Genomic DNA, 24,216 nt, shown 5'->3' with positions numbered 1-24,216 from the left:
AAAAGTGTTCCTCCTTTGATCATAATCCCATACTTGAAGATTTTTAGATCTGTTGCCTTAGAAAACAAGTCCTATAATAAATGGACCTTTCTCAGCAAAATTTTGGTGTGACAGAACAAATGACACAGATAGCATCTCCATGGGACTATAAGCATAACATGCTTGCTGCAACAGCAAGAGTGATGAGAAGTAGAGGGTTTTAAATATTTATGGTTCTCCTTCCAGACATCTTGCATATTTGATAGAGCTTTGTTTTTTGATAAGCAGTTTTGGGGGGTGGTTTTGTTTTCCTTCTTTCAGGAAGGGGTCAGCTTTTTTTCCCTGTAGCCTGTTTACTTTTATCAATGTTTCATATACTGTTTATCCTCCTTTCTGTTTCATAGACTATAATATTTCCAGGGGAATAACCCATCACTCTCCCCAGACTGAGACAATGTTTCCGCAGTTTCTTTTTTAAGAAAATGTTTAAAGGCTATGCCATGCAGCATGTAGGATCTTAGTTCCCAAACCAGGAACCCATACCCCCTGCATTGGAAGCACAGAGCCTTAAACAATGGACCACCAGGGAAATCTCGCCACAATTTCTTTTTAAACGTAATAAAGCCTCCTGTCTCTTATGTAGTCCTTGGTTTTCCCAGCTTAGTGGACTAGATTTTAAATAGGACCTCTTAAATATCATCTTCCTTTCAATACACTTTGTCCTCTGATCCATTCCACCTCTGGTTTCTGTAGTATTTGAGCAAGATAAAGATTCAGCAAATTGAGAAGGACCGAGGTGAATGGGACAGTCTGACTCCAGAAGCCCGCCGAGAGAAGGAGGCTGGCCTACAGATGTTTGGACAGTTAGCACGTTTCCATAACATCATGTCCAATGAAACAATCGGTACCCTTGCGTTTCTGACATCAGGTAAGGACACAACATACTGCTTTCCCCAAAAATGGAGTGGTTAAAATCTGTTTCAGCTGAGGGATCAGCCCCGCTGAGGCTCTGGTGACAGTATCCTCCTCCACAGTCTGAGAGGAAGTGAATCACTAGAGAAGCTTCAGAAAGAATGTTGCCCACTGTTAACATGGAAATGAGGAAATGGTCACCCTCACACAGTTGCCAGAAAGCATAAGTCAGTGTCATTTTTCTTGAGGACAACATAGCCATAGAAATATACCTGGGGGTGTTTGTGTTGACTTGAAAAAATATCCTTGAACTCTGGTTAAATGTGGTAGATCAGAGACGTTTATCTCCACTCCCTCTGTAGCTCCACTGTCCAGTTCAGTAGCCACTCGTAACATGATCTTTCAAGCATTTAAACTGCAGCTAGTCAGAAATAAGATGTGCTGTAAGTAGAAAATTCACACTGCAAGACTTTGTATCTAAAAGTAAAAACTTCCATTAATAATTTATATTGGTTATATATAAAATGGGGGCATCCCTGGTGGCTCTGATGGTGAAGAATCTCCCTGAAATACAGGAGACCTGGGCTGGGAATATCCCCTGGAGAATCCCACTCCAGTATTCTTGCCTGGAAAATTCTGTGGACAGAGGAGCCTGGTGGGCTACAGTCCATGAGGTCACAGAGTTAGACACAACTGAGTGACTAAGCATACACATACATACATGAAATGACAACCAAGGATCACCAGGCATTTGAGAAAATCCTCTTAACACAAATAATAGCCAAAAACGCCTTCAGATATCTTTGTAAGTCTCAGAGGGATGAAAAAATATAGAGCATACATAAGACAAGAACAAAGAGGCAATACCAGAGATTATCCAAAGAACAAGAGCTCTTGAATATTGAAAATACAACTTCAGAAATTTTGAAAAGTCAGTAGGACAGTTAGAAAATAAATTCACAGAACTCTTCAATGAAAGCAGAACAGAAAAAAAAAAAGATGGAAATTAGAAGAGAAAGAAGAAGAAAATATCAATCTAGAAAGTCTCAAAAGAGAAAAATGAAAGGGAGCAAAGAAATAATACCCTCCAAATTCCCCAAAACTAAGAGGTTCTAAATCAGAAAGGAGCCCCCAAGTGCCTAGCACAGGGAATCTTCAAGACCCCCACACTAAGGTATATCATTAAGGTGTTTTAGAAAATCAGGGTAAAGAGGAGATCTTAAAAGGTCCCCGAGAAAAATCAGGTAATGTGCAATGGTTTAAGCGTCAAAATGTCTTCAAATATCAAACAGTGACATTTGAAGCTGTAACACAGTCCTGATGGGAAATCATCTTTTTAGCCTAGAATTCTATAGCCAGCCAAACTGTCAATCCTGTTTGAGGGTAAATGTAAGGAAATTTTCAGAGGTGACGGTATCAAATTTACTTCCAGTGTACCCTTTCTTGAGAAGCTACAGAGAGATAGACATACTCCGTGAAAATGGAGGAGGAAAGTGGAATCCCTCAGAGACATACAAAGGAAGTCCCAGGCTGATGGAGGTAGCCTGTGTGACCACCACACTGCAGGCCTATAAGATTGGAGTCCAGAGTGGAGTGATGGACGGAAACTTCCAAAAAACATCTCAAAAACTGTTTTCGAGAGTTCTACATTTCTGGTGGAGAATTTAGAAAGATTTAATGATAGGTACTCTACAAGTAAGCAAAAAAATAATTAAAATTTTTATTAAAAGTATTCCCACTCTCAGCTCACTGGAGAAGGAAATGGCAACCCACTCCAGTATTCTCGCATAGAGAATCCTGTGGACAGAGGAGCCTGGTGGGCTGCTGTCCATAGGGTCGCACAGAGTCAGACACGACTGAAGCAACTTCGCATGCATGCATGCCTTGGAGAAGGAAATGGCAATCTACTCCAGTATTCTTGCCTGGAGAATCCCAGGGATGGAGGAGCCTGGTGGGCTGTCATCTGTGGGGTTGCACAGAGTCAGACATGACTCTATCGACTTAGCAGCAGAAGCACTGTCAGCTGGAACTAGTTACTGAACAAAGAGACCTCTGCCCCAATTCCCAAGAAGTATCTTGAGCATGAAGTCTCTGAGTTGGGAGTTGTTAGGGGAAACACATTGACTGAAACTGCCTGCCCTGGCCAGGCACCATAGTAGCAATTAGCGTGAGTTATTTTATGACAGGAGGTCCTGGTAAGGAGCATGGAACTAAACTACCACCAACCGGAAGAATTTGGGAAAGGTCAAAAGGAGATGCCATGTGCCCTGCCCCCTCCAAGAATCCTTCTGCCTGGCATCCATCTTGACTAAGCAATGCATGTGCCACCAGGAAGGACCCTGAGTCAGAATGATGGGCCAGAGAAAACCCATGAACTAATCTCATCACCATAAAACCTGAGACTGAGCCACATGGCAGAGCAGTCCTCCTGGGTTCTCTTACCCTCCTGCTCTCCGCCCATGCGCCCCTTTCCAATAAAGTATCTTGCTATATCAGCAAAAAAAAGGTATGTGTCTATATATATATTATTATTATTTATATAATTTTTAGAATACTGTGTGGCTCTGCTGTGATATTTTCATGCTCTTAATGAAAAATCTAAATTATTTCTCCAAAGATCTGCTTATATATTAGGGAAATTTATATTAGGAGAAGAGGGACAAGAATATGAACTAAACTCTCACCAGTAGTAGAGTCAATATATAATGACTAAAATGGAAAAATTAAGAACCAGCAATACTAAACAAGCTGTACTCTACTTGGCTTGTGCACTTGGCATGTATGTATGTATTTTGAAATTAGTGACCTAGCAGTCAGTTTCTTACAGATTTGTTATAGGATATAATAAGTCTTAAAAGGTGTATGTAAAAAATAAAATAAATAAATAAATAAATAAAAGGTGTATGTATACACACTGAAGTTCATCAATTAGTATAATACTTTTAACAGGAAAAAAATTAAAACAATCATAATATCCAGCAACAAAGGTAGAGTAAATAAATAATTCATGGTGCAATCATATGTGGTTGTTAAAAAGGGTATAAATCATCACTATCCTATAGTACTTTATATGATTGTTGTTTATTTGCTATGTCATGTCCAACTCTTTACCCCCAATGTAGCCAACAAGGCTCCTCTGTCCATGGAATTTCCCAGGCAAGAATACTAGAGTGGGTTGCCATTTCCTTTTCCAGGGGATCTTCCCAACCCAGGGATCAAACTCACCTCTCCTGCTTGGCAGGCAGATTCTTTTCCACTGAGCCACCTGGGAAGTCCACTTTATGTGACAGAAATGGGTAAATCTACACTGTCCAATACTGTAGCTACTGGCCACACGTGGCCATTGAACACTTGATATGTGGCTAGTATACCTGAGAAACTGGAGTTTTCTACTTAATTTTAGTTAATTTAAATAGCCACATGTGGCCCGTGGCTGCCATGTTGGACAACACAGGAACCTATAAATGGTAAGATATTTATGATACTGTTAATGAAAAAAGTTACAGAGTATATAATGGTAAGATATTTATGATACTGTTAATGAAAAAAGTTACAGAGTATATATAATATGATAGTCACTTTGTTTTAAAAATGTCTATGTAAAAAAAAAAGTATATGTGTATAAATATGGACAGAAAAGCTAGGACATATTAGCAAAATGGAACTAGTGTTTACTGTGAGTGGTTATTTTTGTATTTTGTTTGCTTTGCTTATCTAATATTTTCTAATATTACTGCAGTGAAAATGTATTTCAAAATTGCTTTCAAAAAAAGCAGTCCCCAGAGGTCTCTAAGTAAAACTCTAGGACACAGTAAGTTGAAGATTTCTAGGGGATTGGGTTTTCACAGGCTTTGGCTTTTTTTCCAGAGATCAAGTCCCTCTTTGTGCATCCTTTCCTGGCCGAGCGCATCATCTCCATGCTGAACTACTTCCTGCAGCACCTGGTTGGCCCCAAGATGGGGGCCTTAAAAGTCAAGGATTTCAGTGAATTTGACTTCAAACCCCAGCAGCTCGTTTCAGATATCTGCACCATCTACTTAAATCTTGGGTACCTGAGATTTAAATGGGGCAGGCTAGAGGGGTTGCTCATGTTTTAACTGGGGGTTTTGCTAGTAGAATGAAATAACTAGCTGATAATTATGTGGAAGTAGAAAAGATTTGTTTCTAGTTGGCTGACAAAGTAGTCTTCTGCAGTTTTAAATCATGAGATTTCGTATGACCTGTGGGATGTTATTTAGAATTTCCAGCATTCTGCCTTGATCTGTTCAAGGATAAACTTTACTAATTGTTTCCTTGTTTAGTAAAGCAGTACTTTTTTTTTTTTTAACAGTATATTTTTATGGTCACCAGACACTTGATAAGACTTCCTTCATAAAAATTAGAAGAGATCATTCTATAAGAAAAGAACATTCACGATACCCAAGTGATGGGGAACTTTGTTCCTCAAGCCCTCCGTTATTGCCCTCTTTGATCTACCCTCTGATGCTTAGTTTCTTTCTGATGCTGACCTTCCAGGGATGAGGAGAATTTCTGTGCCACTGTGCCCAAGGATGGCCGTTCCTATTCCCCAACTCTCTTTGCACAGACAGTCCGAGTCCTGAAGAAAATAAATAAGCCTGGGAATATGATTGTGGCTTTTAGCAACTTAGCAGAGAGAATCAAGGTGAGTAGGATAATTTGCTTATTAACATGTTCAATAAAAATCATGTTGTCAACTCAGCTGTTTTGCTTTTTTACCCAACTTTATGGGGGAAAAGAGTATTGTGTTGAGAAAATATAAATAAATGAATGAATCCTCCTGGCCAGTTGATAAGTAAAACAACCATATTCTTTAATAGTAATATTCTTTTCAATATGAGGGTGAGAACAGAAAAATAAGGAGCTTCTGTTAAAAGAATTGACAGATTTTTAATAGGTTGTTTTTATGAAAACTTCTCTGTACAGGGTTACCAATAGATTTGAAAATCTGTGATATTAATGCAGAACTTTTTAGAGTAGAATTCAAGATTAGTAGCTTCTAGTCATTGATTTTTATTGATTTTTCTCTGTTCTATCTGTAATTGGCTTATATAGGAATAGCCATACATTTTAAAGATTAAAATACTATATTGTACTCAGCTAGTCCCTTTGGTTAGAGCAGCTTCATTAACAATTATGAAAAAAGAAAAATTATGGCAGAGTCTAATGGAAAACCTTCCTAATTGATAAGTCTTCCTTTCATTGAGTTACTTTTTTATTGAATTGGGCTTCATCTTTACCTAGAGCTTAGACAGATGGATCCTTGAGGAGCTAGAGTCATGAAGGAATTAAATGCTGAAGCCACTTTTAAATTCGTGTACCTGTTTGTACCTAAAACAGGAAACTGCTTTTCATACAGACTGCATGAATGACTCTGTAATTATGTAAATAAGAACCCCTGCAACCTCGCATCCCCTACAACAGGACTGTTGTCAGAAGTATGGATGTTGTCTGTGGTGTTTTGTTTTGTTTTGTTCCCTGTTAACACTTAAACTCATTTCCAGTTGTGACCTCTAGCAGCTGGGCCAAACTGACTGAAGATTCAGAGTTGGGGCTAAATGTTAAATTTGCTCCTGTAGTATCCATCTTGGCTTGTTTAGAACATAAAGCTAAAAATTATTCCTATCGCTGTACAAGGTTATTAATGACACCTTAAGACTAGGGAATCGTCACGGAGTATTTTGAACTCAGCTGCTTCGGTTAATTCCCCCTAACTAGCTGGTTCTTATGCTCAGTCCCTAGCAGACCTCCAACAGCAAGAAGAGGAAACCTATGCTGATGCCTGCGATGAGTTCCTGGACCCCATCATGAGCACACTGATGTCTGACCCTGTGGTGCTGCCGTCCTCCAGAGTGACTGTGGACAGATCCACCATTGCCAGACATTTACTCAGGTGAGCCGGCCCCCAAAAACAGCCTCAGGAGTACACGTGTACCTTTGTCTGCTGTCATCTTTTTCTCCCACTACAGTACTGTGCACCCAGTAGGTACCCCAGATTGTTAGTTTATTAACTTGCTGTGTGGAGGAAGCATTTTGGTAGAAGTATATCACCTGATTGTTAAGGATGTCAACATCTGATATAAGACACTCTGTTAGGAAATGCTGGCGCTGACCTTACCTCTTCTTCTCTTCTTTAAGGAAATAATTCCTGTCAATATTTATTATAATATATGTCAACCTGGAGTATAAGTTGACTTGAAATTGTGGCTCAGCTAGTAAAGAATCCACCTGCAATGTGGGAGACCTGGGTTCAATCCCTGAAAAAGGGAAAGGCTACCCACTCCAGTATTCTTCCCTGGAGAATTCCATGGACTGTATAGTCCATGGGATCACAAAGAGTCAGGCATGACTGAGCAACTTCCACTTTCACTTTTAGTTGTAAAATATAAGACAGGTTGTTGGGGTTTTTTTTGTTTTTAATTCAGGTTTTACACTCATCACATGGTTTTACCAACATTCTGCTCCAGCTGTTAGACTCAGACATGGTGACTTCAAGTTTTCCTCAGCCTACCTCCTCTAAGTACAATATTAGATAGAAATGGGTACTGGGAGACTCTGCCTATTTAAAATGAAGTTATATAAGCTGACCCAGATCTAGGGAAATACTATTTTTTTAAATATTGGAAAAAAGGATGTTTTGCTTGATGGTTTGTGATTAAGCACTCACTATATGCATGATGCTGTGCTGGGCAGTATGTCTTTTCCAAAGTGTCACTAAGAATTTATATATATATATATATTTTTTCATTTATTTTTATTAGTTGGAGGCTAATTACTTTACAACATTGCAGTGGTTGGAATTTATATTTTTATTGTGGCTTCAGAATACAGAAAGAAGATATATTAGCCTTTAAAATATGTTATAAATCATCTTACCTGGGAGGAAGCCATAATCTGCATTAGTTGAAGAACAGTTGGTTAACTAAATCAAGTGTCAGTCAACAAAGGTTTATCTCTTAACATCTTATACTGTTTCAGGAGTCTGTCACTAAAACTCCAAAGAGCTCTTTATGCCGACATGATTGTACAGGGTCTCTGTCCTAGGGAAATGGAATCAAATACCATCTGAAGAGCGGGGCTTCCCTGGTGGTTCAGATGGTAAAGCATCTGCCTACAATGCAGGAGCCGCGATTCCTGGGTCAGGAAGATCCTTGGAGAAGGGAATGGCTACCCACTCCAGTATTCTTGCCTGGAGAATTCCATGGACAGAGGAGCCTGGCAAGCTGCAGTTCATGGGGTCACAAAGAGACACAACTGAGCAGCTAACATACACACACACACACACACACACACACAATCTGAAGAGCAATGTTGAGACAATGTTTGTTAAGCAGAGAGACAAAGTAAGTAAATAATCTGCAAAGAAACCTCTCCCAAATCACTCTCTCTCTTATCTCATTCTTTCTAACCCCAAGCTAGCACTTGATTCAGAATCATAGTAATACACTCTAGCTTCAGTCTCAAGGTGAGATGCCCAGGTATTCTGTTTTTGGCTGAGGATGTGAGAACTTACAGAAATAACCCCATCTCCCTTTTTCTCTTTGTCCCAGTGACCAAACAGATCCCTTTAACCGTAGTCCCCTCACCATGGACCAGATCCGGCCAAACACAGAACTAAAAGAAAAAATCCAACGGTGGCTTGCAGAGAGGAAACAACAACAGAAGGAGCAACTTGAATAAATACTGTGACCTAAGCAAACCAAAAACCAACCCCAGAGTGTAGATAAACAATTGTGGTTTCTCTCTTTCTGGTTCTGTTCCTTTCCTTATTCTTGCCTTTTATTTTTTATTTTTTTTTTCCCTTTACTGAATTAGAGAACTGCTCTTGCTCAAATTATGATAATTAAAATTCCTAAGAACTTTACAATGCACCTAGCTTGCAGGAAATTATACTTCTTCTAGCATCACCACATTTAGAAATCATCACTAATTTTTACCTTTTGTTATCTCTTCCTGTTCCTTCTCCCTTTTCCTACCTTAAATTATATTAACTTCAGCTATTAAAACCTCCCGCCTCCTTACTGTTTCTTCTCCAAGAACTGCTAAACATCTTTGGTGAGCACTGCTTTTAAGTATATGATATCACACGTTTCAGTGACAGCTGATATCAGAAAGTCCTATGTTATCAAGGTACTTACTAGTTCGTCTTCATGACCCAGACTTCAGCCCTTTTCCTTGTTATAGCTCTACACTGTTACAGAATAACTTTTTATATAAAAGCAGATACCCTGATGTTTGAGTAGATTTTTTTAATAAGATGACAGATGAGATGAAAATAGGAATCTTACGCAACTTCGCTGGGTAGCACTCAGTTTTGTGTTCTCTTGTAACTCGGAGATACCTTGGAGGGCAAACACTCCTCCATGGAGTTGTCATTACACAGAAAACTTAGCCCTATAATATTTTTAGGAGGATTGATAGAACAAATTTGCAGTTTTGACAGTTTATTCAGAAAACTACAATGTGAAAAAAGAAGGCTGTTGGGGCCCTTTTTATCTACTGGAAATCAAGGACTAGGCTTGTGTAGAAAAGTTAGGCAACAAATATTGTAACCATGAGACATGTCATTTCAAGACACTAATATCAGCAGTGATCTCAGTATATATATATATATATATATATATATATATATATATATACATACACACACACACACCATGTACTTTTTTATATTGGCCTTGTATAATACAGAGAACCACTTTATATTGTCTCTTCCGTGGTAAGATGTATGCAGTGTGTAGCCATGTTTACTAGCACTTACTCTAGACAGAATTCTAAGACTGTAAAATGTATATAGTTAATGTTCATTTGGGCTTATGACCTGATAAGAGCTGCTGCTTCTAATTCAGCCTTAGGTCATCAATTAACAGAATAGGAATTTGAGCACAACCATGTCCGCAAGCCATTTTAAATATCCACTTAGCTCTATATAGTTATTTAGCAGGTGGATGGGCCCTTCACTTTACAAGTTGAGCTTGAGCTCCCTACTAAATCGTGCAGCTTAACATGCTGAGTAAGTCGCATTCCCCCATGGACTGTCTATACCAGTATCCCTCTGAACCTGAAAATACAATAACAAGAGTGATATGATCTAGAAGCAGAGGTCATTGCTTCACTTCAAGGACATTATTGTTAACCACAGCCTCTTTCAAATAAGACTGTAGTTTTATGGTAATCCAATACAAATTGTTATAAGCAGTCCTTGTTGTGTTTTTGATGGTTCCAGCAGGAAACTCTGAAGTTAGAGGGCATCCCACACTAGATAAAAAGTAGATGTTGCCCCTCGCTGTGCTTATAAGTGAAAAAGGCAGTCCAGGACTCTTGCAAATACCAGAATGTATGATAGTAATTCAGTGTGTTCCCTGGGCCTTTAAGGCACAGGTTGACAGGATTTGTTTATTTTCTGAAAATGAGCTTCATTTCCTATTTATTATCTTCTACTTCTCTGAGAATGAACTGTATAAAATAAGCTTCAGTCTACTTGCATTTATCTTCCAAACCCAATCAAATAGGATATTTTCACTTTTAAAAGAAGTGAGGAAAAGACCAGAGTTTTATAGGAGAAAGGAAGGAAAAAAACGGGCACAAAACCTCAGAAGGCAGCTGTTCCCAGCAGCTTTCTAGTTAACAACCTCTATGCTGCCTCTTGTATCTGTGTCTGTATTCCACTTCTGTATTAAGCCTTCAGATTGTAAGCCTTTTCTGGCAATTTTTTTTTAAAGCTCTTTTCCTGAAACTTTTTATGAGTGGCTGTGGCACCATGAATGCTGCTGAGTATCTTTAAATTCATCACAAAAGCAAGTGCATAGCTTAAGGCCACTGTTGGTAAGGAAACCAGTGTCCTCTGTGCCTTTTTCCTTTCCTTGACATAATTCAAGAACATCCCAAAAATGAGACTAAAAAATTATCGTCTTGGTACAACATGGTGCACATGGACACTTGGAAGCTTAAAGAGGGGTAGTGGTGTCTAGAACTCAGAAGCAAGCTCTAAATCTATTAGAGCAGACTTTCTGACATACCTAGCTTTGCTAGAGTATGGTAGGAAAATGAAGATCCTTTAATCAGCTCTAGTATTGCTTACTAAGAGGGTAATACTAAACTTGGAAAATTATTTAAGCAGGCTTTATCAAGCAATCTGGATTTGTTTGTTTTTAATATAGTTTTTAATGGATATGTGAAAACCGAAAGAAACTTCAAAGGTTTTTTTTTTTTTTTTAATGGTGCAGGTGAAGGTGCCAGTTGCTATTTGGTGTCACACTCTACAAAAGCTTCATTACTTTATTTGATGCTGGTTGCTAAGCAGCCATTGCACAGAGCATAAGTCTACTGGGTGCCTTTACAAGCCAGAGGCTGATGCTGCACTGTTGATGTCATGTGAGGAAATAATGCACATGCTCTAACTGGTAAACAGGAAAAGAAACCTGGAAACAAAATGACAAAAAGATTGACTGAAATAAAACTTGATCAACATAACTATTTTGAAACATTCCAGGAAGGTTACTTGTCAAACTTGCCTGGGGGTGTTTGTTCAAAGCCTGTATTTAATAAATGAACATCTGACTTACAACCTTTGTTATCATGTCCTTTATTACAGTATTAAAAACTTAGGAGCAGTTTCAGAAATCCCTCTGAAAACTTACAGGGCTCTGAACATCACTTTTTTAAAAAAGGTGGTAGCAAATGTATGGCCTGGCTGACCTAACCTGCCTTACCAGGCTTCTGGACCCCGGAGTTATCTTCAGATGAGTTTCCGGGCATGTTTTTTCCTAAGCAGATCACTTTTGGCTTCACTTTTTTTCATCTGGCCTAAAGCCCAGGTCTTTTTTTTGCCTTGCCTTGCAGCATGTGGGATCTCAGTTCCCTAACCAGGGATCGAACCCTTGCCCCTTGCATTGGAAGCTCAGAGTCTTTAACTAGTGGACTACCAGGGAAGTCCCCCAGGTCCTTCATTCTAATCATTCACTATCAAGTTCCACTTTCTTGCCCCTTGTTTCTGTACCCCTGCTATGCAAAACCTCAGCCCAGATTAACCCAAGCATTCCCCTCTGCTCCAGTATCCCAGCCAGACTATTGCTGAAGAAAAATAACACCATCTTTAGAGTGGTACAACTGCAGACTTGTCCCTAATGTTCCCTAACAACCCTTCTGTGTGTCCTTAACTTCAACAGCTAGTCCAAATTTCAACCTCTTACATTTTCTCCCACCCTCCCACTTGCCCTTCACACTCACATGACCTTGCCTTGTACTTCATAGCCTGCAGAATTTCCACTTTCAAACTTAATCATCCCATCTGTGGAAAAGGCCCCAAGACTCCAAGGCTAATCACTCCAACTTTATTTCCAGTCTCATTCAGAATCTGGTCAATCCCACTTCTCCATCTTCAATCTCCGTTGATTTTCCTATATTTGGTTTTCTGACCAGCATCCCTTTATAGCCATATTTCTTCACTCATTCACTCTGGCTTCTATCCAAATTGTTTGAACCTGCTCTGGTTAATGTTTCTATATAGCTATATTAATTTTCTAATTCTTAATTTTACTTCTCTGGAGTACCAGGCAACTGAATCACTCCTTTGCTGAAGCGCTGTCCTGACTCCTTGCTATCACTCTTGATTTTTCATTTCACCTCTAACTATTCCATCAATCAGAGTTTTACTTCTATTTATGCTTCCCCGGGTACATTATTCTATTTTCTTCATCGAAGGCCACATCCCCACGTATATCTTTTCTTCCAGTCATATTAACCACAAAGTTCAACTCTGCAGTACATTGCTGTTTCATTGTCTATCAACCCAAGGATCCCTTTCTCTAAGAAGCCTTCCGACATCAGCACCACACATAATCCTATACTAATGCCTCTTCTGTTTCCATTGCCACCTTTTCAAATCCCAACTCTGCCACTCACTAGCTCTGTAGCCATTTATTTACCAATGCCGGCCTTAAGTGAGGCCACTACCGAACACACAGGACTTTCTTTAAATTCCAAAAAGGCTGAAAGACTGGAGGCCCTCGGTAACTGTGATTTTGTCCCTTGGTATCTGCATAGTTCCTTGAGACTGGTTAGGGAATTAGGGGAACTGGATTCCAATCCTGATAGAGGAGTCAAGGGAGACGGATTACAGAAGGTCAGCTAAAGAAAGGCAATGGGCTGAGTCAGGTGACAGGTTGTGGCGCCTGCTCCGCCCCTAATTTTACGTGTCTGGTCTAGGACCCTCTCTGCCTTTGTAAGACGAGTACGTTGGCCTAGAAAAACTGCAGCAGTGCCTTCCAGCCCTAACTCGTCTCGTTCTCTCAGAAGAACTGCAAACCCACCCCAAAAACCCGAGGTCTGCGCCTCGGGCTGCCCGGGAGGCCCATGGCGCATGCGCATTCCCTCCTCGCGCCGGCCTCCCGGACCTCTGCGAGGGGCTGCCCAAAGAAATGCCTGCTTCTCCGCGGAGCTCCTTTGTATTTTACGTGCTCTCTGATCTCATCTTCTCCTACCCACTTTCTCTTCTGTGGCTAAAGAAAAGAAACTGGCCCAGTGGATGCCGGAAAGACAGTGGGACACCTAAATATCTCGGACCGGCGCGGAAAGGGGAGGCCTGACCTTGGAAGCGGACCGGGGTCCTGCGGCAGGTCCTTCCGGGCGGGTGACATTCAGCCGGCCAGTCGGGGCGACGGGCTCTCCGTCCTAGTACCATGGCCCAGTTTGTCCGTAACCTCGCGGAGAAGGCCCCGGCGCTGGTCAACGGTGAGCGGGGCGTCAGCCAGCCGGCTCGGGTAGCTGGGCGGGTAGGAAGGCCTGCGAGGGCCCGAGGGGAGGATTCGAACGGCCGGAGGGAGCTGGCCGGGCCTGAAGTTGGGGTGGGGGGGGGGGTGGTTGGGGGGGTGGGGGAGAAGATAGATTTGCGGTTCTTTTCTACCCTTCCGCTGGCCTGCGGCTTGGGTTCTCTCTGCTATCCAGAGGTTCTGAACTCTGACCGCGACCGTGAGGGGAGGGAATGTGCAAACAGCCGGGGTTGCCCAGCTGCAGCCGCCATGACGCCCTTCGACCTCCAGGAGGAGGAATACAGAAGGGATGGCTTTTTTGCGAGAGCGAGGGAGACGGTTGGTCGAAATACGTGAAAGCATCGAAATACGGTCCCATCCGCTTATCTGCTTCTTAGTGCGGTATTTGGAAGGCTGCAGAATTTCTAAGGATGTATGACCTTCGATATATTGCCTTTGCTTTTTGTTTTGACCAGATACTGAGATGCTTTTCCTTTAAGGAAATTTTTAGGTGGAACTGAGCATTATGGTCGAGTATTCCTGCTCCGGTAAACACTGAAAGGGATATGTGTAAACAGTAATGTTTATTATCATTGCTTAGCGTTCGTGGGGATACTGTTTGAAAAAGTTGGATGTGTCCTTCAATGGTGGAACGTTGTATTGGAGAACAGCCCTGAATAGTCACAGCCCAGAGTAGTAGTCTTCTCAGTAAATATTTCATTTGTCTGCAAGCTATTCATTTTATCCCCAAAATGAGATCAGTTAAGTAGACGGAAGCTTCTTCGCTAGATGTGCTGTATTCTAGTAAGTGGTTGAAGCACAGATCTCTGAATGGCTTTCGCTCAGGTTTGATTGTGAAAGTGAATAGAATGAATTTTTTAATATGTGTAATATTTTTGAACCTATTTTACTGCAGTCGGTATTTTCTTATTCGTTGTCTCCTCTCTTTTCTTCATCAGCAGTGGAACAATGAAGGCCTGACAGTGCCAGATAACTATGAATACTTGATCCTCTCCTACAGAACCCCATGGCCCACTACTTTTACTATCAGTTTACACACCTTACCAAAGAATTTACGTTTGCAACTTGACTAAGATAAAGCTTTACTTTTTTACATAATACAAGGAAAAGTAGTAGTGGCTTCATTATTTGGACTTTATGGATGCTTTAAGGCTAATATTTATAATCACAAATTTCAGGTGGATTTTTTTATCCTCCTTCCATAGCTTTCACATCTTTTTGGTGGAGCGTCTTGGGGAATTGCAAACTAATTTTAATAATAATTTACAAAAAGAAAAGTAACGTGAAAGTAATTTTAATTGTGAGCTATATCAACCATTTCCTGTGTTATTATGAATAATTTAAAGATAAACGTTGTTATCCTTTCAGAAGTACTCAGGAGAACTCAGCTGGGCCAGAATGTTAAAGTGGAGCTGCATTTTGCTTTGTCACTTAACTCCGTGGTATTAAATATTAATGCTAAATGTCTTTTTAAAAATTACTGGTTTTATCTGTTAATTCTCCTGGAGGACAAAGAAGCTTACAGAAATAAGTAATTTTTTTCATCAGACTTCCCCAAGAAGATCATAGAGTCTGGGGATTTTTGTTTTTATTTTTTTCCTACTTACTAAACTCGAGACTTTATTTGGATTTCACCAGCTTTTCCAGTAAATCTCTTTCTGTTCCAGGAGCCAGTCCAGGGTACTCCAGTGCCATGAGTTGTCAGTCTCCCTAGTCTCCTGTGTATGTGACGATTTCCCGATCTTTCCTTACCTTTCATGACCTTGACAGTTTCAAGGTATTTATGTAGGTCTCTGGGTATGCTATAAGGATGTTCCGCGATTTGGATTTATCTGGTGTTTTTGTCATGATGAGTTTGGAGCTATGAGTTTTTTTTCTTTTTTCTCATTTTCTTTTTTTGGCTGTACCTGGAGGCTTGGGGGGAAATCTCTGTTCCGAGACCAGGGAGACCTGCGCCCCCTGCAGAGGAAACGTGGCATCTTAATCACTGAGCCCCCAGGGAGGATCCGTGGAGCTATGGGTTTTGAGAAAGAATACCACAGATGTGAAGTCCCCTAATCACATGTCAGGATGTCTAAACAAGTGATACCCAAATGTCCTCACTAGTGCAGTTAGCTTTCATCACTTGGTTAAGGTAGTTTCACTAGATTTCTCCTAGAGGTACTATTTTTTCCTTTCCATACTCTGTTCTTTAGAAGCAAGTAACTAAATTGGGGGAGGCAGAGTCAGGATTCTGTCTCCTATAGGAGGGAATATCTACATATAATTTAAAGTAGAATTTCTTCTGTGAGAAAGATATGTCTGTTCTCCATTTATTAATATTTGTTCAGTCCATACTGTATGGCTTCACCTACATACCTTGTACCTCCAGTAATACATTATTTATTTTGTTGCTCAGATTGTTCCAGCCTTGGCCATTGAGAATCCTGCCAGTTTGGCACCTCTGCCCCTTTGCCATCCCCCTGTACTTTCTAGTATTGTGAGATAATTGCGACTCTCCTGCCATCCCAGATGTCCTGCAGGATCTTAATTCCCCTGCAGGGATTGAACCTGGGCCCCATCAGTGAAAGCCCTGAGTCCTGACATCTGGACTGCCAGGAAATTTCCCAGATTCATATATCCCCTGCCCCAGCCTTAGAATTTGCCCTTTCTCCGAGGAACCTTAGTTCCTTTTATTGGACAATTGCATTTTGAAGCTAAGATCTAGATACTGGGTATGTTCCTTGCTACTCGACTGTGTTAGTCACCCTTTACTCACAGAATATAAGTTCTAAGACCTCCGATAGATGTCTGAAACTACAGATAGTACTGAGTCCTAAATGTTAATTTTTTCTTTTAATAGCTATGATAAATTTTAACCTATGAATTAGGCACAGTAAGAGATTAACAACAATAATAAACTAGAACAATTATAATACTGTGATAAAGGGCTTCAGGGCTTCAAGCCACAGAAATTCCTACATAGCTCAGGAGGTAAAGAATCCACCTGCAATGTGGGAGACCTGGATTCAACCCCTGGTTCTGGATTATCCCCTGGAGAGGTAAATGGCAGCCCATTCCAGTATTCTTGCTGGGAAATCCCATGGACAGAGGAGCCTGGCAGGCTACAGTGCATGGAGTCGCAAAAGAGCCAAGCACGACTGAGCAGCTAACACTGCAATAAAAGTCATATGGACATGGGCGCTGTCTCTCAAAATGATCTTTTTGTACTGTCCTCCCACTTCTTGTGAGTGAGATGTTACAGTGTGTACGTGATGGGATGAACTGGGGAGCAGGACGTAGGCATTGTGATGTCACCTTAGAATGGAGCAGGGACGGCAGGAGATTTCATCGTACTACTCAGGCATACAATTTAAAACTTAGGGATTATTTCTGAGATTTTCCATGTAATATTTACAGACAATAAAACTAGAAAGTAAAATCACAGATAACGGGGGACGGCTGTACTAGAATATCATTGCCTGTAGGCCCTGATAGTGGATAAGGAGGTATCCATTTATAGGCATTCCTCTACTTAAAAGAAAATTACGTGCCAGTAAAATTATCACAAGTTGAGAATATTTTAAGTTGAAAATGCATGTGTTATACCTATTCTGCCAAACATCGTAACTTAGCCTAGCCTACCTTAATCTCACTTAGAATACTTACATAAGCCTACAAGTAAGCAAAATCCCCTACCATAAGGCCTGTTTTTATTTAAAAAAAAAAAAAAACTGATTATCTCATGTAATTTATTGAGTACTGTATTGAAAGTGAAAAAACAATGATTCTGTGTTGATTGTTTACCCTCATAACACATGACTCACTGTCAACTGCAGCTTGCTACCAGTACCCAGCATTAAAATAGCATTACAAGAACATATGGTACCCACTGTGGCTAGCCTGGGAAAAGATCAAAATTCAAAGGTTCATTTTTACTGATTGTGTATCTCTTTCACATTGTAAATTGAACCATCATAAATTGGGGACTATCTGTATACTCACCCATGGATGTGTAGACACGCACAGTTGATCATTGAACAATGTGGGGGTTAGGGACACTGACCCCCATGCAATTGAAAATCCTAATATAACTTTACAGTTGGCCCTCCATATCCACAGTTACACATCCATTCATTCAGCTAACTTCAGATTATGAAGTACTGTAGTACATATTTATTGAAAAACATCCGCATATGAGTGGACCCACACAGTTCAAACACATGTTGTTGAAGGGTCAACTGTAATTGTTTCTATATCGATCCACCTGTATATCAATTAAACATGACTTTATACTGAATGTCTCCAACTCTAATCCGGTACCACTGGATATGTTTTTCCCCCGTCTAAAACCCTTCTATTTTAGTAAGAAACCTAGCTGCCATCATCCACCATTCATTCACTTATTTTCTGTTCATCCCTTGTATACATGTAAAAGCAATCTCAAACTTTTAACCTGTGCTCCCTGAGAAGCAAATTTACCAACTTAAGTACAGCGTTTGTATACATTGTACTGATTTGTTTGTATTTTTTAAGAGTATTATATCTGTGTGTTGAAGATAATTTTAAAGACAGTTTGTTGACTGTTAAGACTCTTTTCTCCTTGATAACACCATCTTACAGGCATTGGCAGTTCTATTTAGAATTCTCTCTTAGAGCTTTGTATCTGCTTAAAGATTTACCCATGGCCCTAAGCCAGAGGATGATGGAGATAGTAATTTTAAGAGTAGTGAAATACCTAAATACAGGCAGTTAATAATAGGGGAAGTGCCAGGAACTTTGCATTATCAGTCTTTGAACAGCAGACACTTGATGGATGCTTATGTATTTGTGCAATTTTTATTATGCTGTCTTGTAATTTTTTTATGTAAAATACCTTTCTCCTGCTGAATCACTACCATAGTCTCCCATATAACCTTGTTAAAAATCTTTTTTTCCTGCAATAGTAAATACTGTTTACTATTACTGAGGAATTTCAGCTTAATAACAGATTCAAGTTTTGGCTGCTCCTAACAATACATGTAGGTTTTATTTTTATTATTTGTGGTATTTTGAAGGAAGAGCAGCTGTGCTTTTGTTAATCTAGCACATATTGATGAGGGTACCCAAAATGGGTACTAATTGGTATAATTCCATCTGGATTTGTGGCCAATATTGTGACAAGTTTTAATCTCATTCCTAAGGATGCCATTCTACTTAAGTTTTCTTCCCTCCCCTTCACCGCTTCCCTCCAAATTTTTTGTCTCTGCAGGAAAATATGGTTACATTGCTGCTCTTTTCTTGTTTTTTAATCCAACTTCCAGTAACTTTGTAGTTAACTAGATTTGACATTAATAAATGAAGTACCAGTACTCTGGTATTGGCCACTGGTGAAGTCCTGGCATAATTGGATGTGCTTATAGCTTCCTGCCTGACTGAACTGGCTTGTGACACAGGTGTTCTGTATCTTTAAACGCCTCTGGTTACCAGGGAGCAGCTTTGACTCTTCACACCGGGTGCACATTTGGTATAAGCAGTGAATGAATGTGATGCATGAATAAATATTTGTGTCCAGCCCACACATCTGCTTCTTTCGGTCTCTAGTGAGTTCATCCTGGTTTTTTGTTTTGTTTTGTTTTCCAGCTGCTGTGACTTACTCGAAGCCTCGATTGGCCACGTTTTGGTACTATGCCAAGGTTGAGCTGGTTCCTCCAACCCCTGCTGAGATCCCTACAGCAATTCAGAGCTTGAAAAAAATTATCAACAGTGCTAAAACCGGTAGCTTCAAACAGCTCACTGTTAAGGTAACTATGGGCTAAATGAAAACGTATGTGCATACAGAAAATGTCTTCCCTTGGGATTTCTCTGATTGTTTTGATTAATATATGTATTTTTCAGTGAAGCTAGAACCAGCATAATGAGAGATGATCTCTTTTTTGACTGTGGAGAAAGATATTTGCCTTTCTAACTCTGTCATCTGGGTTGAAATAATTGGACTGTTTTATGTCTTATATTCCTAATAATCTTATAATGAAGAAGTGGTTTTTTTTTTACTGGGTAGCTTTTTTTTTGTTTCCTATTTGGGGTTAGTACATTAAAATAGGATCACTTGCTTTGTTGATTCTGTACTTTTTTGTCTGTAGTCCTGAAACTTTCCCCAATTTGGCCAAAAGATTTCTTGGACTATATCACAGTCAGGTAACTTAACATTCATGAGACAAAAATACCAAAACCTGGAAGCATATAATATGATATGAAGGGTGGAGATAAAATCTAAAGACTATAAAATTAGAATTTGCAGACTTCCCTGGCAGACTGGTGGTTAAAACTCATACTCCCAGTGTCGGGTGCACAGGTTTGATTCCTGTTCAGGGAACTAAGATCCCACATGCCTCTCAGCACACTGCCCCCCGGCCCCCGGCCCCCGCCACAGAGAGAAAATTGGAGCTTGGATTTTACGTTTGCTTGATCTAAGCACAGGATACAAAAAGCCTAAATAAATTATTGCTGGCTTTAGAACATGCATTCTAGAAAATATATTTTTCAAGAGATTTCCAGTATTTCTGGTTTCATTTGAAGGGGGAAATTCACTTCCAGGTGCTAAAAGAAAAAGGCCCAATTTTGTTGTGGAAAGGTTTTGTTTTTCAACTTGAGTTTCAAGATCCATATTTGTGCTTGTATGAAACCCTGTTTTCTGGAACTGTGTACATACTTTTTTTCTTAGGGCAATAAAACACTCATCTGTGAAACTGAGTAATTGCTGAATAGTTGGGAAGAATTAAACCAAATAATAAATGAATAAAGATGATGTCTAAAGGGAAAGATAGAATATGTCATCTTGCAACAGAGTTTCTTTGGCCAGATAGAAATGTCTATTCAGAGACTTGCCTTCCTATAGCCATCCTTTCATATGAATGCCCTTTCTAAATGTGGCAGCTATTTCCAGGATGTGGGTTGTTTTAGGGCTCATAAAGTGTCTCATAAACTAATAATGAAAGGGTTAAGTCAGTTCAGGCCTTCAAAGAATGCTTTGAAAGAATTTATAAGCTCTGGACTACTTACCTTACATAATTGAAAGTTCAAGGGTTCTCAGCAGTTAAAGTTAACATCAGTAATTCTTGACTTTGACTAAAACTGCCTTCTAATTTGAATAGCATCCTTATATTCTCTGTCATTTAATCCTGGAAAAGAATAGTTTTAAATATATATATAAGAAAAAAATGTACATTAAAATTTGTGCTTCTTTTTTCAGGAAGCTCTACTGAATGGTTTGGTGGCCACTGAGGTGTGGATGTGGTTTTATGTTGGCGAGATCATAGGCAAGCGTGGCATCATTGGCTATGATGTTTGAAGACCAATTTTTAACATGTGATTATATTTGCTTTATTATTCAAGTGTTCTTGGACCATGTGTGAACAGACTGCTATTTGAATAAAATAAGACAATGTGTCAGAATCAGTGTTTTCTCTATCAAACACTACATGGAAGGTCACAATTTCTCTTGATATTAAGTTGGATTGTCTTTTGCTTCAGTATATTAATACAGCTCTAAATGCATGCCTTTGCTTAGCCTGCAATTGGGAAAATGTATATATGAGTATACCAACCTGGTACCTGTATAAATGAGGTTAACTTTATTTTGAAGGCTTGAAACAAGATGTTTAAGCTTTATTTCTGGAAGAGCTGGGGGAAAAGCTTTGAGAAAATGAGAACTTGCTCCAGTAGGAGAAATAATAATACCATGTGCTAAGTATGATACAGTTAAATCACGTAACATTAAGAATACAATTTGGACTGTTTTTCTTCGCAAAAATCAGAGAAAGATCCCTTTGACAACACCTTTTTGTCAGTTTGAATATAGCCTCCCAAAAGAACAGCATGATGATAATCTGTGTGTCTTTGTAATATCTTTAACATTAGGACAGAGTGAATGAGAGCAATAATGTATTTTTCATCTGATTTTGATATTTGTTATATTATTAATCTGTCCAGTTTTTAAGGACCTATCTTCGCAAAAATAAAGTATCATTTAACAGGGTTATGATTTAGTATTGTCCTTGGGTCTAAATAGTATATTATGTCCTGAAATAAATACAAGTGATTAGTATCAGTCTGTCATCTTGAGCCATTTTATTGAGGATTGGGAGTGATTTAATCATTGATTGGCATTTCCTGGGGTTCTTAGCATCTATGAATAGCTTGCTGGTACGTTTCTAAATCAGTGGTGCCTCTCTTGCAGTCACTGCATAGCATGGAATAGCAGCTGATGATAACCGAAAGATGATTACATGTTGGAAAAGCATGGCTCACAATATAGTATTAATCCTTTCATAGTATTGAACCTTTATCCAGTCAGTCCCAAATTTATCAGCTGGTTCAGAACGCTGCTGCTTCAGCCAGTAAAGGGCACAGCTTTTCTTTGTGATAGGCAAGAACTCTCCATGGAGATACTGCTACTCTGAACTGTGAGGTAATGCCTAGCTTACTGCAGGTGGTCAAAACTGAAACTACCTCTTTTCAGAAGCATTCAGTAACTTAAAATATGCATAGCAGAAGACTGAGAAAACCCTACTACAATAATGGTGATTTCCATGAGTTTCTCTATTGCATGTGTGAGTGAGTAGTGCAATTAATTTTTTTAAATTTAAAGGTATTACATGGTCTTCTGGCACTAGTAAGAACTTACAGAGTGTAGTTGATTCATGATATGTAATGTGATTTTGTTTTCACCACATGGTCACACCAGAAAGTCCTCAAAATAAATATTTACTACTCACTTCACTGCTACTTCCTCCTCCTTTGCCATCTGGCACACCTCTGGTGTATGGTGGCTAACTATGTACAGCATTCTCTTGTGTTAAAATAGCAGTGGACTCCATGAAGCAGCCATTTCTGCCGGCCTGTTAATTTTGAGCTCCTAAACCCCAAATGTCTTGCCTCCTAGCACAGAACTGTTTAGACTATCCTTCACTGAAGTTTTTGTGTCAGGTTTTTGCTATTGGCAACTTCAGTGTACCTCAGGTATTTATGGTGCACCTCCTAAATCCAGGTATGCTAAATGGTAGGAACATTTCATGAACAAGACTGTTAACTGTTCACAGAGCTTGGTCTGGTTACTCTTAAGCATACAGTTTTGGTAACATGTGGTATTCTGTAATGAAGAAAGTACAAGGTGTGAATGGAAGAGTTCAACCCAGAATCCCAAAGAAATGGATTCTAGGGAGGCTGTCAGAGGACCTAATATCTGAAGTAAGCCAGAAGAGTAAGAACCACAAAAAATGAAACAAGTATGCTGAACAGGTAAAACAGCCTTGCAAAAACTAGTAAGTGAGAGAAGATCTGGTGCATTTGAGGTGGTTCTGAGAGCACAGTACAGCTGACCAATTACAGAGGAGAGTAGTGAAGGGAGACCAGAGATAGTGGGGACCAGATCATAAAGTGTCTTTATTAAGGATTGGACTGTATTAAGGACAGGAAATGAGAACCCATTGAAGGAAGTATATATGCTTCCCAAATTTCTAAGGATAGCTCAATATAGCTTGCTTTTTAATTTTTTCTTAAGTTTTAAATTATTTTTTTTCCCGTTTATTTATTAGTTGGAGGCTAATCACTTTACAATATTGTAGTGGTTTTTGCCATACATTGACATGAATCAGCCATGGATTTACATGTATTCCCCATCCCGATCTCCCCTCCCGCCCCACCCCATCCCTCTGGGTCTTCCTGGTGCACCAGCCCCGAGCACTTGTCTCATGCATCCAACCTGGGCTGGTGATCTGTTTCACCCTTGATAATATAATATAGCTTGCTTTTTTAATATTTCATATTTTGTATAGCACTATCTCATTTAGCCCTCAGCTTTCCTCTGAGGCATGTGGCATAAATGGTAGACCCACTTAAGAAGTCAGGAACTAAGCATCAGAAACACTTGGTGATTTGGCTAGGATCCCATACTCAGTGGGACCACAGTTGGGCTCCAGGGGTGATCCCACATAGTCTGCCCCTCCTTTACTCCTTACATACTGCCCTCTGTTCAATCACAGTTCCATTCTGTGTTGTATATTCTCAGTGCTGTCTGTAAATTCTCAGTCTTTTGCCCTGCTGTCAAGCTATTAAGCTTTCTTGTCCTATTAGATGTCAGGCTACCTAATCTTAATGTAAAGTGATCTCTAGTTTTGTGAGACTTAATATTTCCTAATTAGTGTGGTTTTCGTTTCTACTGAAATACAAATTGGTAGATCACTTTTCAGATGAATACAATAGCAATTCCACCAGAGATTCCCTTATCAGACCTGTTTACCCAATGAAAGGCCCTGATACTATTAAAATACTGATAAAATACATGCCAGGCCTTTATCCTTGACAATATGCCTTAGCCTTACTTGAATCTCATTCTGCTACCAGTCAGGGTTTCAGCCACAGTTTTTAACCAGTCCCCATAAGGCTCGAAGCTTTAATTTTCAGATTATGTACCCACTGCCCCTGACTTGCAGTTTTCTACCACTCACCAGGCTGCTCTATATTTCTTGGTAAATTTTTTCTCCTGACTATGTCACTCTACAAAACTGTTTCTGTCTTA

At 39.7% G+C, this 24,216-nt stretch overlaps 2 protein-coding genes across 3 annotated transcripts in view; both read left to right on the top strand.

Annotated features, from left to right (window-relative positions):
* UBE4A (ubiquitination factor E4A) overlaps positions 1-11,476 on the top strand; it is a 38,759-nt gene extending 27,283 nt beyond the window's left edge. For both annotated transcript variants that reach the window (XM_020886697.2, XM_020886698.2), the window contains 5 exons: positions 733-907; positions 4,759-4,939; positions 5,407-5,554; positions 6,645-6,802; positions 8,460-11,476. In XM_020886697.2, the coding sequence (XP_020742356.1) occupies positions 733-907; positions 4,759-4,939; positions 5,407-5,554; positions 6,645-6,802; positions 8,460-8,589 (792 nt within the window). In that variant the 3' untranslated portion in view covers positions 8,590-11,476. The remainder of the gene's footprint in view (positions 1-732; positions 908-4,758; positions 4,940-5,406; positions 5,555-6,644; positions 6,803-8,459) is intronic.
* A 2,001-nt stretch (positions 11,477-13,477) lies between these two features.
* Positions 13,478-21,747, top strand: ATP5MG (ATP synthase membrane subunit g). Its single transcript, XM_020886699.2, has 3 exons — positions 13,478-13,641; positions 19,281-19,441; positions 20,890-21,747. The coding sequence occupies exons 1-3, from the start codon at positions 13,590-13,592 to the stop codon at positions 20,986-20,988; spliced, it is 312 nt and encodes a 103-aa protein (XP_020742358.1). The 5' UTR covers positions 13,478-13,589; the 3' UTR covers positions 20,989-21,747.
* The last annotated feature ends 2,469 nt before the right edge of the window (positions 21,748-24,216 follow it).

The sequence above is a fragment of the Odocoileus virginianus genome, chromosome 10 (assembly GCF_023699985.2).
Source record: "Odocoileus virginianus isolate 20LAN1187 ecotype Illinois chromosome 10, Ovbor_1.2, whole genome shotgun sequence".
NCBI classification, from domain to species: domain Eukaryota; kingdom Metazoa; phylum Chordata; class Mammalia; order Artiodactyla; family Cervidae; genus Odocoileus; species Odocoileus virginianus.
The sequence above is the reverse complement of the archived record's forward strand: the minus strand, read 5'-3'. Positions and strand labels throughout refer to the sequence as shown.

Coding starts and splice junctions, on each gene's coding strand:
- ATP5MG (XM_020886699.2), top strand. CDS start 13,590: ATGGCCCAGTTTGTCCGTAACCTCGCGGAGAAGGCCCCGGCGCTGGTC. Junction 13,642..19,280: donor GGCCCCGGCGCTGGTCAACG/GTGAGCGGGGCG, acceptor TTTGTTTTCCAG/CTGCTGTGACTTACTCGAAG. Junction 19,442..20,889: donor TCAAACAGCTCACTGTTAAG/GTAACTATGGGC, acceptor TTCTTTTTTCAG/GAAGCTCTACTGAATGGTTT.